We start from the raw sequence: 15,487 nt of genomic DNA, 5'->3' as shown, positions 1-15,487 counted from the left end.
GTTTGAAGCTTGCCTAGTACAAGCACGCAGAGCTGTTACAGAGCTCTTCTGGATACAAAGATCTTTCCACTAGGTTACACTGCAACTTCACTTTTTTTTCAGAAAGTTGACCACATCTATGAAGTAGGAAAACTAAAGGACAATAATTACTGTAGTTTTCTCCATGTCTCAGTGGGAAAAAAGACTGTATTAACAATAAAAAATAATTTATGGAGTATGCAGCACAAAGGGGATCTCCTGATTTCCTGTAGGTGAAGATAATCCTTTATTTATTGTGCAAATGTATAATCCCAAAGGTAAGGATTTGCTGCAGAAAGAGAAATATTCACCTCAAAGCAATAAATGAAAGAATTGTCACTCCTCACAGTTTTTATACAATCATTAATCTTGGATTCATTTATAACTACCAGAATCAACTTCTGTTTGTGCTTTGCTTGTCAGTAAATGTCAGTGAAGAGAATTTCTAAGGATGTACCATAAAGGCTTTATAAATGTAATATTAAAGCTTTTATCCCATTGGAACCTGGTAAAGTCCAAGGGGAGCAGATTTGAAGAAGACTTTCTTTGGTTCTTGCCTGCCGTCCTGAGTATCTGAATTATTTGTTTTTATTATTTATTTATTTATTTATTGGGTCCTATACATATTTCATTGGCTGTGACAATCACAGGCGTCCTTCAGGATTTGTTTTCCAATATCTATCTCTTTGTCTTCCTTGATAGCTTTATTGTAAGGGAAAGAAGATGCAGTCTGTTTTCCAGGAGCTGTCTGGATCAGTAAGCATCATGTTGTCTTAAGTTGGAGATGTACCGAGTAATGAATACAGTGACACAATGGAAGAGACAGATGAGTGGAGGTTATAATTTTTTTTGAGCAGAAAGGAATAGTGCAGACATGCCTGTTAGTACTAGGGGAGAGAAATGAGTCTCCAGAGAGTAATTCAAAGGAAGTCTTTGGAAAGGAAAGGTGGCACATTCCCCTATAGTTCATAGGAAGCAAAAAGAGCATAATTGGTACTCTGTCATTGAGGATGAGTAAATGACGAGACCTTACTTCAAGAATGTCACAGTCTGAGGGATCCCTAGTTATTTATCAATGGTATCACTTTGGTGCAACTATGAATTAGAATTATTATAGGACAGTTGTTCTACCTTACAGGTTTTTTCTATAATACATGCTATAATTTATTTTAGTTTGCTTTTGGGGTTTGTTTTGCATAGAACATTGCTGGTAATTTCTGCAGCTTGCTAGCCTTTGTAACTAAGAAGTATTAGCATATGCCAAAGGTAACCTACAAATAAGTAACTTGAGGGAAGAAAGGATTTGAAGTTTGTTTATATGAAAAATAAATGAGAGATTATTTGCAAAGAGACATCCAACATAAGTTTAATTGAATATATTTGCATTTAGAATGCAAGAGATTAATAACTGTAAACTCTAAGAATTTAATGTGCAGTGGTAAGCTGTCTTTCAATGAGAATAATGTGTTGGAGAGATTTCTGGAAAAAGAAAGTCTACAAGCACATTTTCTAGTATTTCTCTGGAATGACCACAGTGCTTCCTGAGTTTTTATGATCTTTTATTATAGTTTGCCTCAGAACAAACTTCTGAGGCAGAAAAGTGCTATCCTTAGCAGAAAAGTGCTATACTTATTTTAAAGCTGGGGAACAGAAACACAAGACTGTGGCTTTCCTAAGGTGCAGGAAGATGTGTGAAGCAGAGCAGAAAGTGGCAACTCAGTTTCCCATGTCCCAGGCTGGAATGCTAACTCCCAAATATGTCTGCATTTGAGATTGCAATGGAATATGGTTGGTTGTGTTTAAACAAGCTGGTTTAGACACTGGTAACAATTTCTATGGCAGAATGAATTTCAGTGCAGTCCAGATTACTTTGCGTCTCACCTCTGTAGGTTACATCCGAGACTACTGCGCTTCATGAAAACTTGATTTCATATTCCTAGCGTAGCTAATGCAAAGGCAGTTTTAGGGTCTACCCACTACACTAAACTGTGTTGTATAAACATACTCTATTTTATAAATGTACCCCGTTCTGTGCAGTGAGAAAGCATGCTTTTGTAGGTTAAATCTTCTTAACTTATTAAGTCCAGGGACCTGATAATTCAACCAGAATCTCCCAGTTCTGCCACAGGTACGTGGATGTGTAAAGGTCATCAGGATACTTATTCACTGTGCCCTGCAGTTTTGCTTCTGTAAACTGGAGACAATGTTTCCTTGCCTCTGGACAGTGCCACAAGAATAAATTCATTTTTGTTAAATGTCAGAGGCCAGAGGGAAGACAGTCATAAAAATAGACATCCAAATACCTTGGACCATTGAGGCTTTGCAGCTTTGTAACAGCCCAGATTGCTTTATTGCTCTTAAAGAGGAAATGAACATTGCACAATGTCTACATCCTGTCAATGTCTAGAAATGCAATTCTGGGAGAGAATAGGGAAAGATGAAAGTCTGATATTTCTCTTGTTTATTGTTTTGAAACAGAAAAATAAATTTGTTGTTATTGCTTTAAAAGTAATCTCAATTACTGACTTCTAGAGTAAGGTTGCAGCCTGCTCTATGCTTGTCACTGATGTGATTTTGCAAAGGTCAAGAGTAATCAAATCAAATTATCAAATAAATGCATTGATAAGTTTTCTACCTTTCATTAAATCTTTATCGTTATACTTTGTTACCTAAAATTCTTTGTTTCTTCTGCTGCCATAAAAGGAGCCACAAAAGTTTTGAGTGAGTATAATGCCATCTTAATGTAATCACCTGAATTGGGGTGCCAGAAGGCTGTATGCATGCACAGACACACACAGACAAACAGACACACAAGTGTCCAAGGAAGAGAGGAAGAGTTAAGATTATGTGACATTTAGTGCCTCTCTGACTTGGAATAACTTAAATTTGAAACAATTTTGGAACCCCCTTCTCCCTACCTCAGTTAGCTAAAGGCTCCAGGAAACAGGACTTGCAGACCACCTTGTTTTAGAACAGAGTAAACAATCATTTTAAAGGATTAGAGAATGGACAGATTTTCTTCCCCTTAAGTGTTGTTATGGATAATCTTTCTGGAGTCCAAAAACCCAAAACAAGTGATGGAAAAAATGATCTGTGACTGAATGGCTGAAGTGATTGATGAGAATATAGGATATTTCATGTTTCTGACATTTTTTAATCCAGAGCAGGTAAAATGGTTACGATCTGAAAATTGCTGAGCAGTCTGTGCAAAATAAAGCAGTGCACATTTTACAAAATTGAAAACCTCTGTGAAGAGTTTGGGTTATGTTTTAGAGCTACTTAGTAATACAAATATTTACCCTAACACCAATGAGTGAGAGGAATTCTTAAGGCCAGACTTTTAGAATTAAAAAATATTAGTCTGAAATTGGAAAGGAACCACTAGTATGCCTTATGAAAAAATGCTTACACAACTTCTAACAGCAAAGACTTAATAAAATAAAGAACTTGGAGAAGAGTTAAAAATAAGACAGACCTGATGTTGTATGAAGAAGTATTTTCTCGCTCTCCCAAGAGATTGAGTTAGCTCATTCAGGAAGGTTCTTCATGCTTCATCAACAGATCTGTGACACTCATTTTGTTATCAGCTTTGTGTTTTTCTAAGCTCCACTGAGAAGAATAATGTTACATCTGAAAGCTCATCATCTTTCATTACAATTTTTGTGCATTATCCTATGTAAGACATTCATTAAACCATAATGCAAGATGCAAATTAATCTAATAAACTAGCCCATCACAGAGCACAAAAATAACAGATCTCTGTCTTATAAGCCTAATGTTTGTAAAGTCTGCCAGCCTAGGCACTCAGATCAGAGTTCTGTGTTGAGGGTTGTCATGAATTTCCAAGTAGTTGCATAATTAAGCAGAGTCATCAGTAAAGTTTTGATTACAGTTTGTTTGCTTTATAATTTTTCCTTAGTTACTAAGGTCAGAGTCAAAAAAACTTGTGAGTAGATGTGATATGTTTTGCCCTAGAGGTATTTGAAATTGCTCCCTGTTTGCCTTTTCCATGTGTTTCCTTCCTGACCAAGGGTACTACGGAGGTGTAGTGTAGGATGCTTCCTCAGAAATTCACCCTGCAGTGATTTGGGTTTTTCTTCCCCCATGAATGATATTGGGGAACTTTAAATCTTGGGCTCTTACAGCCTGATGAAAGTACATTTTGCATTTCTACACCTCTTGCCTTGATGTCAACGTTTGAAAGCAAGAAAAAACTCTATTAACTTAATCTGTTTGAGAATGAAAAATGCCCCAAAACAGATATATGAACTGGAGTTGAAAGCCTTCTAATTACCCAGGCAAGAGCAGAAATTATGCTTCATGAATCATTCAGAACAAGCATGCTTATAATCTGCTTCTTGATTATACTTTTCAGTTGATATGCTGGAAACACCCTCGTTCCTCAGTTCATCTTGTCAGTGATGAGTTTGCCAGAACCAGAGCAGAGCTGCTCCTTCCTTCTTGGCTCTGAAAGGTTCATCTTTATTGGTCTGATTCTTTAATCATGGCAAATCTGCAGTTTTTTAATGGAAAGGAAACGTCATCTTAGATGTTAAAGTGATGCACAAATATATCACTATTGATTTTCAGTGAGCAAAACCTTTAATTTAGCATATTTATATTTATATGAAGTGAATTTGAACTTTTGCTGTACTTAGTTTGGTGGTGACCTAATTACACAGTTCAATACAATCTAATAATACAGGACAGTAGAAGATTTTTCTATGTGATTTAGCTGGCAGCAAATACTAATCTTTGTGGTGGTTATCAGAGAAAGACATCTGAATCTATAGCAGTATTTGTCTTTTCTTGGCACTCAATTCCTGCTTTCTCTGTGTGTCAGAGTTTTGTTTATCGTTTCCGGTTGTTCTGGGCTCCTAATGTTCATCTTCATTTCTGTGGTTTTTTCCTTCCCTCTGTGACTCACAGCAATAACTTATTTTCCTCTTAGGCTGGTAAACAACATACTGATGTTATTCTGAATCTGATGTAGGACATTGCTATTAGATCAGAATCATTGACTCAGCTATCTTTAGCCAGCAAAAGGCCAGTTGCTGAGTCACTTTGGCAAATGTCTGGTTTATGGTGAATGGTGAAGAATCTGACAGTAGTTAAGGAACTCCTGAATAAAATTACTGCTCATTTTGAATGCTTTAAAGGCTGATGCAGGCACAACTGGAGGGAGAAAAAGTATGTTTAAAGAGTGACCTTGATCATTTAAAAGAGTACATTCTGTGATATAAAAAACCTTGGTTGCTATTTCATTGTGAGAAGACACCTAATAAACTGAATTCATTCTTGGCATAGCTGCTGCATAGGTAAATCAGTAATAAAATTATCTTACTTTGCTTTATTATTGTACTTTATATATTTATATTAAAAGTTACAGATGAATTCCTCACTTGTTTCGCATATGTGCGTATTTTCTTGATTTGTGGTATAGAATGCTATTTCAGACTGCATAAACCCATCCTTTACTAATAAACCTGGACTGCTAATTACTGCAATGCAATCACCCCCCACTCCTCCTCCTTTCTTTGTCTAGTGACTAAAAAGTGATGAATCCAAGTCATCAGTCATCACTAGCATAAACCTGTAACGGTATCATTTTATATTTCTGTTCTGCTGTTTCTGCTGATATGCTTTAGATGAGGGCCTTAGTAACAACAGAAATTAAAATAAGGGGAATCGCAGTGACTTCTAGAGACAGATGGTGTTAATTGATTTCATTTTTCCCGTTCACTTGCTTTCTTAAACAGGAAGACAATAATCCTTCCTTATCAGAACAGAGTTTTGCTTGTCACTGATATTTAGAGCAGTTAGTCTTAAAGCCCTGTACGTTTTAAGATTGTAAATAGGATAATACTGTAAGTGTAAAACCTTAATACATGAAGATTGGCAGGCCTGATCAGATAAGTAAGAACGTGGGGTTTATGCATTTACAATTTCCACTTGCTTTTCTGCATTTTTTTTTTTTTTTTACTGCAGAGCCCTATACTATTATCAACTTCAAGTGATTTAGTTATAGTTAGTCAGATTTTGTGGTACGGATAACCTGTTATGGATGACAAGCAAATTTAAATAGAGTAAGGACTATTTTTCCACAAAAAATCAGTTTTTTTGTTAAACAAGACTTGGATGTTATGCTTGGACTCAGGATACAAGAACTGACAGAGTCAATGTAACTGAACTAAGCCAAAGTTGTGCCATGATCCTGACTTTTTCCTAATTATTTTTTTCTTCTTTATTAAACAAAACAAATATTTCCTAAAGGGAAAATGTAAATTTGTACTTGGATATGTTTCTAAATCTGTGGCTGGATTATTTGGTGTGCTATACCAAGTATTTGGTCTTTCTTTCCTTGCAAATAGGTATTGGAAAGGAAGTGTCATCTAATGTATGTAAAGTTGGATATGCAGCAGTCTTTACTGACATCTGTTCCTCTTGGGAAAGCTTTTTTGTTTAAGGGAGAAAGGTCATCAGATCTCATCCTTCAGAGAATGCATTGAAAAGCACCTTAGGAAAACTTTGGTATATCACAGCATTTCTGAAGCCTTGTACCCTTTCTGAATTACTGTTCATTCCTGAAAGATTTGCAGAACACCTCACAGAGTTTTGCCATTCACACTTTGCACACATTTACCCTTCTGGCAAACTCAGTAACTGCTTTCTTCATTTTCATACCTCTACAATGACAGCCCTACTGGACAAAACTGAAAAGAAATGAAAAAGTGGAAAAAAATAAAAAAGGTGAAAGTGATGAAGCCTGTCTGTTTGAGTGGGTAGGTACAGCAAGGATCACCTAATAAACTACAAAATAGCTCCAGAGCAGTGGAAGTGTCAAGGGGCATCTTTTGATGTCCTTTTCTAAAGTGTGTATCTATGGAATCCCAACAACAGAAAGCTATTATATTTTATATTTTATAGGGTATAAAAGGTATTCTTTTGCAATGAGATACTATAAGGTAAATATAGTAGTCACCTGACGAATTGCAGAAATCTCCAATCTTTAGATTTAGATTTTCAGAACTACCTGTAACTTTCCTGGCTACATGTTTTATTTATTCTTAATCTCATAAAAGTGAATGGGTATGTAAAATAAAAACACCATTGCTTGACTGAGAGCTGGTGAATACATCTATTTTGGGGAAGTTAAAATGCAGTGACCGATTTCGTTTAAAGTAGTTACGTGGATGATCTATCATTTACTTACTGGTTTTCTCCCACCTTTCTGTTTGTTTGTCTGAAACAGTTGTTTCATCTCATCTTTCATGTATTTTACTGGCTGTTACACCTTGTGAATTATCTTTGCCAGGAATTGTCATTTATTTTATGTCTGTACAGGGCCTAGCACAAAGAGGACCCAACATTGTCAAATCTCTGGTTGCAAACAGTAATATTAATAATTAAAAATGGCATGGGAAAATTAGATTAAGACTGGAGTTTGAAAAGTATGAAACGTAATATTGAATGTAATAAAAGAAAGTATTTAACATATAAATGGGTTTGAGAAGATACTAAGTAATCAAATTCAACTGCATTTTTTTAGTACTTTTCATGTCATGTCTCCCAAGGTGCTTTACAGCACAATAATCATGATTAACTCTGGATTTAATCAGTGAACTAGCACAGTAATCCACAAAGTGGGACAATGAGTTAGAAGAGCTTGATGTTGGTGAGGACCCTAGTGACCATGTTATAATTCGTGATGTCAGTGAAACCCATAAAGTCCGTGTGTGACAGAGTACATGGGTCATCAATTCAGTATTTTAGAGAAACAGTTGGAAAAAAAGTCCAGAAACGTTTCTTAGATAACATAATAATCTGAGGGTGGGGCGTTTGGGATGCATGCTTTGTTTTAGGACAACACTGAAAAATCGTAAGAGGAATTATACCACGTTTTCTGATTTGCTTCAGTTTTGCTTTCATAAATGTTTGTAAGTGCAAATATCTCTCAAATGTGAACTCTGTGAATTGCAAGTACTGGTTTCTTGGCAACCACATCAGGACTTTGCTATTTGCAGCTAGAAAGGAGAGTGCATTTTCAAACAGACTGCGAATTTAGAGATTTTGATGGCATTGATGGTAATGGAGGTTTATGGCTTGTGTTTTAATTTTTTTTTAATCTTGCATTCTCATTCCTCAGACCCCTAAGTGCAATACACCATCAATGTGGTGAGCGCCAAAGTAATCTTGAATTACCTAGGTAGTGAAAACCTGGGTAGTTTTCCCTGGTTATTAGGAGACAATTTTTGAAATACTAACCTTCCTTTTAAGAATGTTTCATCACCAGGTGAATTAAATAAACTATTTTTTTATAGTGTGTTTCAGATGGATAATGATGGGGATTTACTCTCCATGTTACTGAGAGATTATGATGATAGGCGCTGAGGAGACAGTGTTCCTGTGTACACGCCTTGGGAGAGGGGGAAGAGGTTGTTCAGGTATGGAAGGGGTAAAGGGTATTTGATGCAGTGGTACGACCCAACAAATTTCAAGTATAGTTTTCCTCTTCTTTCCACGTCCCTCCTTCATCTCACTGCCTCAAATCTAGGGAAAGTATTTACTATCTTCGATCTCTGTAAAGTACGGAGAAACTGATGGATGTCAGACAGAGTAGGCAATAATCCAGTTGCTAGGGTTCAGACGCCTGATAGGCAAGCAGGACAAGTTCAAGTCTTAAATATATTTTTCTCTGCCATTCTATATGGTTTACATAAATTCGTATTAAAAAGTAATAGTGTGGTGAAGAATTCCTTTTAAGTCTTTTATTATGGTGAACAATTAGAACCATTTATGTTAAGATTTTATTGCTTTCTCAGCAAATGAAATCTGTGGTTATGAGAATTTTTTCTGATTTTGTAAGATATTGATTCTACTGCAGTTCAGATGAAGAAAAGAGAAAGGTCAGTGAAAGGAGAAAAAACGAGACATTTTCATTCTCTTTTTGTGGATGTTGGTGCAGGCTCTAGAATGCATGTTCTAAATGTGTGTTGGATCAAGGTTTTAGACTGTGGACTCTTAAGATTAGAGAGAGTTTTTAAATTCTACCATGAGGGATTTATATGCTCCTTTGGATAAATGCTGGCTAGTACTATTAAAACACCATAATTGTCATGACTGCATCGAAGTTTATTATATAACTTCTCATTTTGTGGCACTGCAATCTAAATGCCCCAGCACATTTAACAAATGTAAATGAATTGACCTTCCCACACCTTCAGAGAACAGGTAATTTTCCTATAGATAAGGAGCTCGCAATAGAAGTTTCTAAAGGAGTTGCCAGGCTTATTGTGGAGTCACAGCTAGGAACCACATTTCGTTCTTCATTGTCCTGACCAACCTTGCCCTACCCTACCCACCTTTGCTCTCCTTTAGCCCTTTCTTTGGAGTTAGGCCCCTTTGAAGCATATCTGTTATTTTAATGCCAGTGCATGTTGTCTTTGTCTTTTTTTTTTAATCTTAACACATTTTTTGATTCCGTGAAATGGAGAGAGCAGTGCTTATATATAAACTTCAAGAAGTTTGGTAGTGCGGGCTGGTTCAAAAATGCAGAACTTCTTAAGTCACGGAACTGGGACTTTACTTATATATCCATACAGGGGAGAAGAAATTAATACCCCCTTCATACCTGGAACTTCTAATGTCTCCCTAGACTACTGATGGATGCAGCCTATGCATCATGTCTTTCTTAAGCTCACTCTGCATGAAGTCACATCTACCCAGCTATTTATTATTTATTAAATGAAATATTTATTATTTTACTTGCTATTATTTTCAGAATCTCTTGACACAATTGTTGAATTATGTATGCTTTGTGCAGAGATGAAGATGGCACAGTATAGATTTCAATTTTTAGCGTTAAGTAAAATCTAGCTACATATGAAGAACAACATATCCAGATGAAGTATCTATTATGCTAAAGCAAATGGTGTTACTTTTTACTACTTCCCCCTGGAAAAGGGCCATGATTTTGAGATGAAATACGGCATCTCAAATGAATTTTTTATACTACGTGCATGCAGCAGGATTCATTTTCTCCATCATTTAATGGACCGTGTTTATTGAATCTGACAAACTCAAGAAACTGAGCTTTCAGATGTGGAGGGCAAACAACTGCCTGCATTTGTTAGGCATCATCGATTTATCAAGACTTTCATTTTGTGCAGATGATTATAGGTTGAGTTTCCACCCCTTCATGAAAAGTTCCATTATCTTTTTAAATCTTTAAAAACTAGTATTGAGGAAAAAAAGATGTTTAGGAAAACCACCAGAAATATTTTATAGAAATTTTATAGGGATGCTATAGAGTAAATGAGCAGTTATTGCCTTTCTGTTCATTATTTTGATTCAGTGGAGAGGGAGGATATGACTACTTGAAGGAAAAAGTAGTCTTGATCCTGCTTTTAGCAAGGTCAGTAGCAAAGCTTCTGCAGTTCTGCCTCTCAAAAATATGGATACTCAGCTGTTTGGGCTAAAGAAAGATATTTTCTTCTTTAAGAAGAGATTCTGCACCTGCAGCAGTTCTTCTTGTTGAACTGTCTGTCTGGTAGTGAAAAGTCTGATTGTTACTGTCGCTGTGGGACAGAAACCTGCATCTTTTCTCCTGATGCTCTCCTTTCTGAACACTGTGGAATATCACAGCTCCCTGGCAGAAAAACTGACCTTGATGTATTGAAATCAGTGGGGAAGCCCAGTGTTACACAGTTGTTTTAGCAGATACCTTGAATCCACCACTGTTTTTTTTTTTATGATGTTGGTCAGCTTTACACAAGCCCTAGATACACAGGGCGGTTACGGAGTGCATTTAGGGGTCAGCAGGTGACTCTAGTTGGAGAGCGGAGCGGTGGGCAGGTGTGGGCTTGATGAGCAGCAAGGGAAGGCAGCTGTGAGGGACCCTTTGAAAGGGAATTTGCAACACCTGGGTGAGGGTGGCCTTGCCGGGAGCAGGAAATTGGGTGTGCTCCAGAGGGGTGGTGGTCTGCTGAAGGTCTGCCTTTGAACAACAGCTCTCAGATAGGATTTCTGTGGTTTAGAAGTCAATGATACAGCTCGTCTATACCGGTAACAAAAAAGGCTTATTTGTTTGCTTTTTGAAGTTGGTTTTGCTTATTGTGTGCATGCATATTTGTATATGTTTGGAAAGCTGATTTATATTTGTGAACTAAATAAGGCATAAATCCTTTCCAGGACTACCCTAGAGTGAGGAGATCACTGTGTGCTTGGGGGCACAAAAAGTCAAACACAAGTTAGAAAACTCAGAAAAATCTATCCGTGCTTCAGACCTAGCAAGCCCTTTGGGCAGGGAGCTATTGGATTGCTACTTATCTGTTATTTAGGTATGTTGGGCACCTGGGAGACATGGGCAGATAACTGTTATGTCTGCAAAAGGCAACTCTATTTTGTGTTCAGTGATTATTTATAATATTTTAAGGTATATTTCACTAGATTTGCATATTGATTGATTTAGTGCAGCTTGCTTTTGCATTGGCTCTTCATTGTTAGTAAACTAGAATGAGATTAAGATTCTTGTGTGTTAGATTATGGAATTCAAATGGATGGTACAGATTGTGAAGGATGTATACCAGGAGTTGCTTTGGATTTGCTTATCTAATTTTATGCTGGGTGGCAGATATTGCACCCTGTACTCTATGGATTGATTCTCTCCTGCTTGTTTTATGAAACCCTTTTCACCTGTGAAAAGTGAGTGTGAAAGGCAAGCAGCAAAGTCTTACGCTTAATGGCGCTATGGATGTAAGAAAGGGTACAAGTTGCAAGACAATACGTTGGTAGCATGGTTCTCTTTTTGTAATGATAGACCCTTTAGAAAACTAGAGGATGTATAGTTAGGAGGGTGATTGAAAAAACTTGACTATGCAATTGCTGAGCTCTAGTACTAGGAAACTGTGACCAAATTTTTTCAAGCACCAGCTGAATCTTATTGTGATTTATAATTAGGTATACCTCTCTTGCACTTTAACAGACACTTCATTTTTATTCTTCCTCTCCTAGGTACCTTATTCATACAAATTACAGGAGTTTGAAATGAAACAAGATGTACACTCTGGGGCCTTAATTGCTAACTGTTAGTAAACAGAAGTTTTTTGCATTAATTTATTGCAAAAGGCTACTGAGTAAGTGTTCTGTGGAACAGTTTGCTCTTGTTTGGGGGGACTATTTCACATTTTGTGAATGCTAATGGCACATTTTGAAATACACAGATTTATTTCAGAGACTGCAAGAACTGTGAGACATGTATTAGCTGGAAGGGAGCTCAGTGTTCTTAAACTACCAGTGTGTAAATGAACTCTTAGATTGTATTCTTTGAGCTCTGTGAAATGCTGTAGTATGCACGTTTCCAGCTGTGAAGGATTACTGTTGATCCCACTAGTTCATCTAGAGAGAGGTTTTTATTTTAACTCGCACTTTGAAAGACTGATTAATGTCTTGATGGTGTACATCCATAAATGTAATCCATTGATTTCCTACTATTCATAGGCGTTGCTTGTACATTGCTTTATCAACCATAAACTTTCATCACCGTCCTCGCTGAAAGCTCTTATCTGGAGTGCTACTAATAATGAGGAAGCTTATACGGTTGTTAATTGTGTCTGGTGTGGTAGTATGGGTTGCTTTACCTCTCAAAAATACATCTGGGAGGTGAAAAAGAGGAAATAATTAAATAAAATGGTGATGTTTACAAGCTGCCCTTGGGAATTCCAGCTGAGCCATGAGCTCCTGATAACCTGAATCCATCCCCACTTCAGACCCAGAGCAGAAATTGAGGTAGCTCCTCTAGCCTAAAATAAGAAGAAACGAACTCAATTAGTTGAAAATCAATCTGAGCCAGGGGTTTCTTCTTACTGCCTCAAGTAAGAATGTGGAGAGAATGTGTTTATTCAAATGTTATAAGGTATGTTAGAGACTTCTGCTTTCTCTCTTTGCTCTTGAATTCTGTGACTTGCATCTTCACTGGCAGGTATATGTAAAATTTCAAGGTTAAGCATCGGCTGTCACTGAGGCATACCACAGTCCAACTAGGGTAGTATATTAACAGTGGATTGTTGGATATACTCCAGAACAAGAGGTTAGAGCTACCAGAAACTGTGTCCTGTCCAGAAGTTGTGGCATGACATGCTTGGATGCTTGCATAAACAAGTGGTGGGTTTTTTTTTTTGTCAAATAATTTTAATTTTTTTTTTTAAATTCAAAGTGAAATCATTTTTTTAATGTAAATTCATCAGGCCTTTTCTTCTGACACTTAAGTCAGTCAAAAGTTAAATTCAGTGATGAGCAGTATTCTGAACTGACAGATACCTAAAAATACCACTGATTTCAACCATGGAGCTATGATTTCTCAAGGTTTTCTTGTAACTGCATTATGCATGAGGGGAAAAATACTGAAGAGCTCCCTTTACTTTCTTGAAAAAACAAAACCAATGGTCAACTCACTATATTCCAAAGAATGTAGAAATACGTTCTGAAATCTAAATGTTTTAACTGAAAAAATAATTTTGTATATAGAAGCTCTTGCTGATTTTTTGAAGGTGTATCTATAACAGTCTTAGTACACTTAAATCTCAGTATACTTAGTAATTTTAGTCTTGGTATGCCTACACTTTGTGGCTTGTTTTAGCCTTTTAGCTAACCAAAAAAAAAAAAAATATTTTTTTTTGTTTAATTTCTTTTTTTTTTTTTAAATCCAGTTCAGATTGGTTAGTGACTTTAGAGAACTTAGAAGCAGAGGCCTACATGTGGAAGCTGATGTTTATGAGGCAAAGACTGATAGCAATTTACCTCATAAGATGTTTAGACTCTTGACATAATAGCTTTTTGCAAGTTAATCTTGGAGTGATTTTATGCTTTAGAAGGTGAGAAATGGATCATGCAGTGAAGAGCCAGGTGTAATGTGTGTAGGGGCTGTAAAAGCAGCACCTGTCTTTTACCTGCCTTTGAACCAGCTGGGACTGAGCCTCTCCTTTGTACTTCTCAGCACAGGTGAGAGCTGTGAGAAGATTTTGTGTCATTTACAAATGAAGATGGAGATATCATGCACGTTTTCTTGGGTGATCTTCACAAAAAAACCTGAAATCACAACTTGGACTTAAGTGTGTGGGTGTGTATATGTGAGCTTGAATTACTAGGTTAATTTTGAAACTAGTCCCTGCCCTGGTTACCACCTTTTGGTTTGTGTCATGAAGAAATTTCGGGCTGCACAAACTAGGCCTTTTCAGATGAAACTGAACTGGAAGATGCTCTCCAGGAGCACACCTAAAGCTGAAAAGGGACAGTTAGCCCACAGCACTGGATCAGTGCCAGTCCCAAGTAAAACTCTGTAATCCTATTCTGTGAGCACTTGGTCAGCAGCACCAGCTGGTTCACTGCTTACAGTGTGAGATCTCCTCACATTGTGTTATTACTTGCTAATATAGATAAACATGGGAATTAATTTATTTTTATTTTTTGTGCAGTTGAAAAGGAAAGGGTTATTTGGGACTGAAGTTGAGGGACAGAGAAGTGTGAAGTATCTGTTGAGGTGAACTGAAAACATCAGAATAGAAGTGCTTCTTGTTTGAATAAAGCTACTTGTACTTGGATTTTTATTATTCTAATGAGGATAAATGAAAATCTCACCTCTCTCACAGGACAAGGGATGATTATGACAGCACTGCTCCATCAGACAGTAGTCAATGAAACATGTAGGGTGCTTTCCTGAGATATGGGAGAAACATATTTTAATCTCTCTTTTGATGAGACTTAGACATACCTCAACTCTTCGAGGAGCAAGGTAAATGCCAGCTTTGTAAGTGATGATACGAGGGTTTATTTTGCTTTCAGTATTTCCTATGGAGGAGTTCCACTTTGCATACAGTATGTTTGCTAGACTGAGAAGGTGAGGGAGAATGACTCAAGACCCTGATAATCAGCCCCCAGGTCCCAGTCCCTGCTCCAATCTCACTGTGCAAAATGGGGCATCTTTAGCAATTTGTGTTGCATGTGTCATGTTCTTAATAATGAAGATTAATATAACTGGTGCCAGTTTCAGGACTGTGTTTATAAGAATATTTAAAGAAAATGATAGTTTGAATTCCACAAGATTAAGCAAATGTGGATGGGGGGAGAAGAAGGGGGTGAGGTGAGGCTAGGCCCAAACTCAGTAATTAAGATTGTGTGAATGTATTGCTTTCATCTTCTCTTCTACTGTTCCAATTTTCCTCTTCATCACAATTTATAGATTCTCTTTAATCTGCCTCCTGGGTGATATATATTTTTTCCGAGAGCTTGTTGTGCCATTGTGACTGTGGGGGATTTTGTGCCATTTCTCTTTTCCTGCCACTATTTATCCACAAAGATGAATTGTGATTTTTGTATGTTGTTTCTAGTTTGAGAGCATGCCAAACCTTCTTATGGTTTGACATGCCTGGTGTCCTTTCACTGGGGGGGCTGAACTATACCTTTTGCAATGCTA

General features: G+C 37.0%; 1 protein-coding gene across 5 annotated transcripts in view; it reads left to right on the top strand.

The window, feature by feature from the left end:
* Positions 1–15,487, top strand: part of GRID1 (glutamate ionotropic receptor delta type subunit 1) — a 542,571-nt gene that overhangs the window by 104,215 nt on the left and 422,869 nt on the right. The window contains exon 1 of one of the 5 annotated variants that reach the window (XM_087766068.1): positions 10,955–11,082. The exons of the other annotated variants lie outside the window; for them this stretch is intronic. Coding sequence (XP_087622194.1) covers positions 11,061–11,082 — 22 coding nt within the window. The 5' untranslated portion in view covers positions 10,955–11,060. Of the gene's footprint in view, positions 1–10,954; positions 11,083–15,487 lie in introns of those variants that run through there. 5 annotated transcript variants of the gene reach the window in all.

The sequence above is a fragment of the Nipponia nippon genome, unplaced genomic scaffold, assembly GCF_047370975.1.
Source record: "Nipponia nippon isolate SJK-2023a ecotype South Korea unplaced genomic scaffold, ASM4737097v1 scaffold_3, whole genome shotgun sequence".
In the NCBI taxonomy this organism is placed as follows: domain Eukaryota; kingdom Metazoa; phylum Chordata; class Aves; order Pelecaniformes; family Threskiornithidae; genus Nipponia; species Nipponia nippon.
Note: the sequence above shows the minus strand (reverse complement) of the source record. Positions and strands in the feature narration are given on the sequence as shown.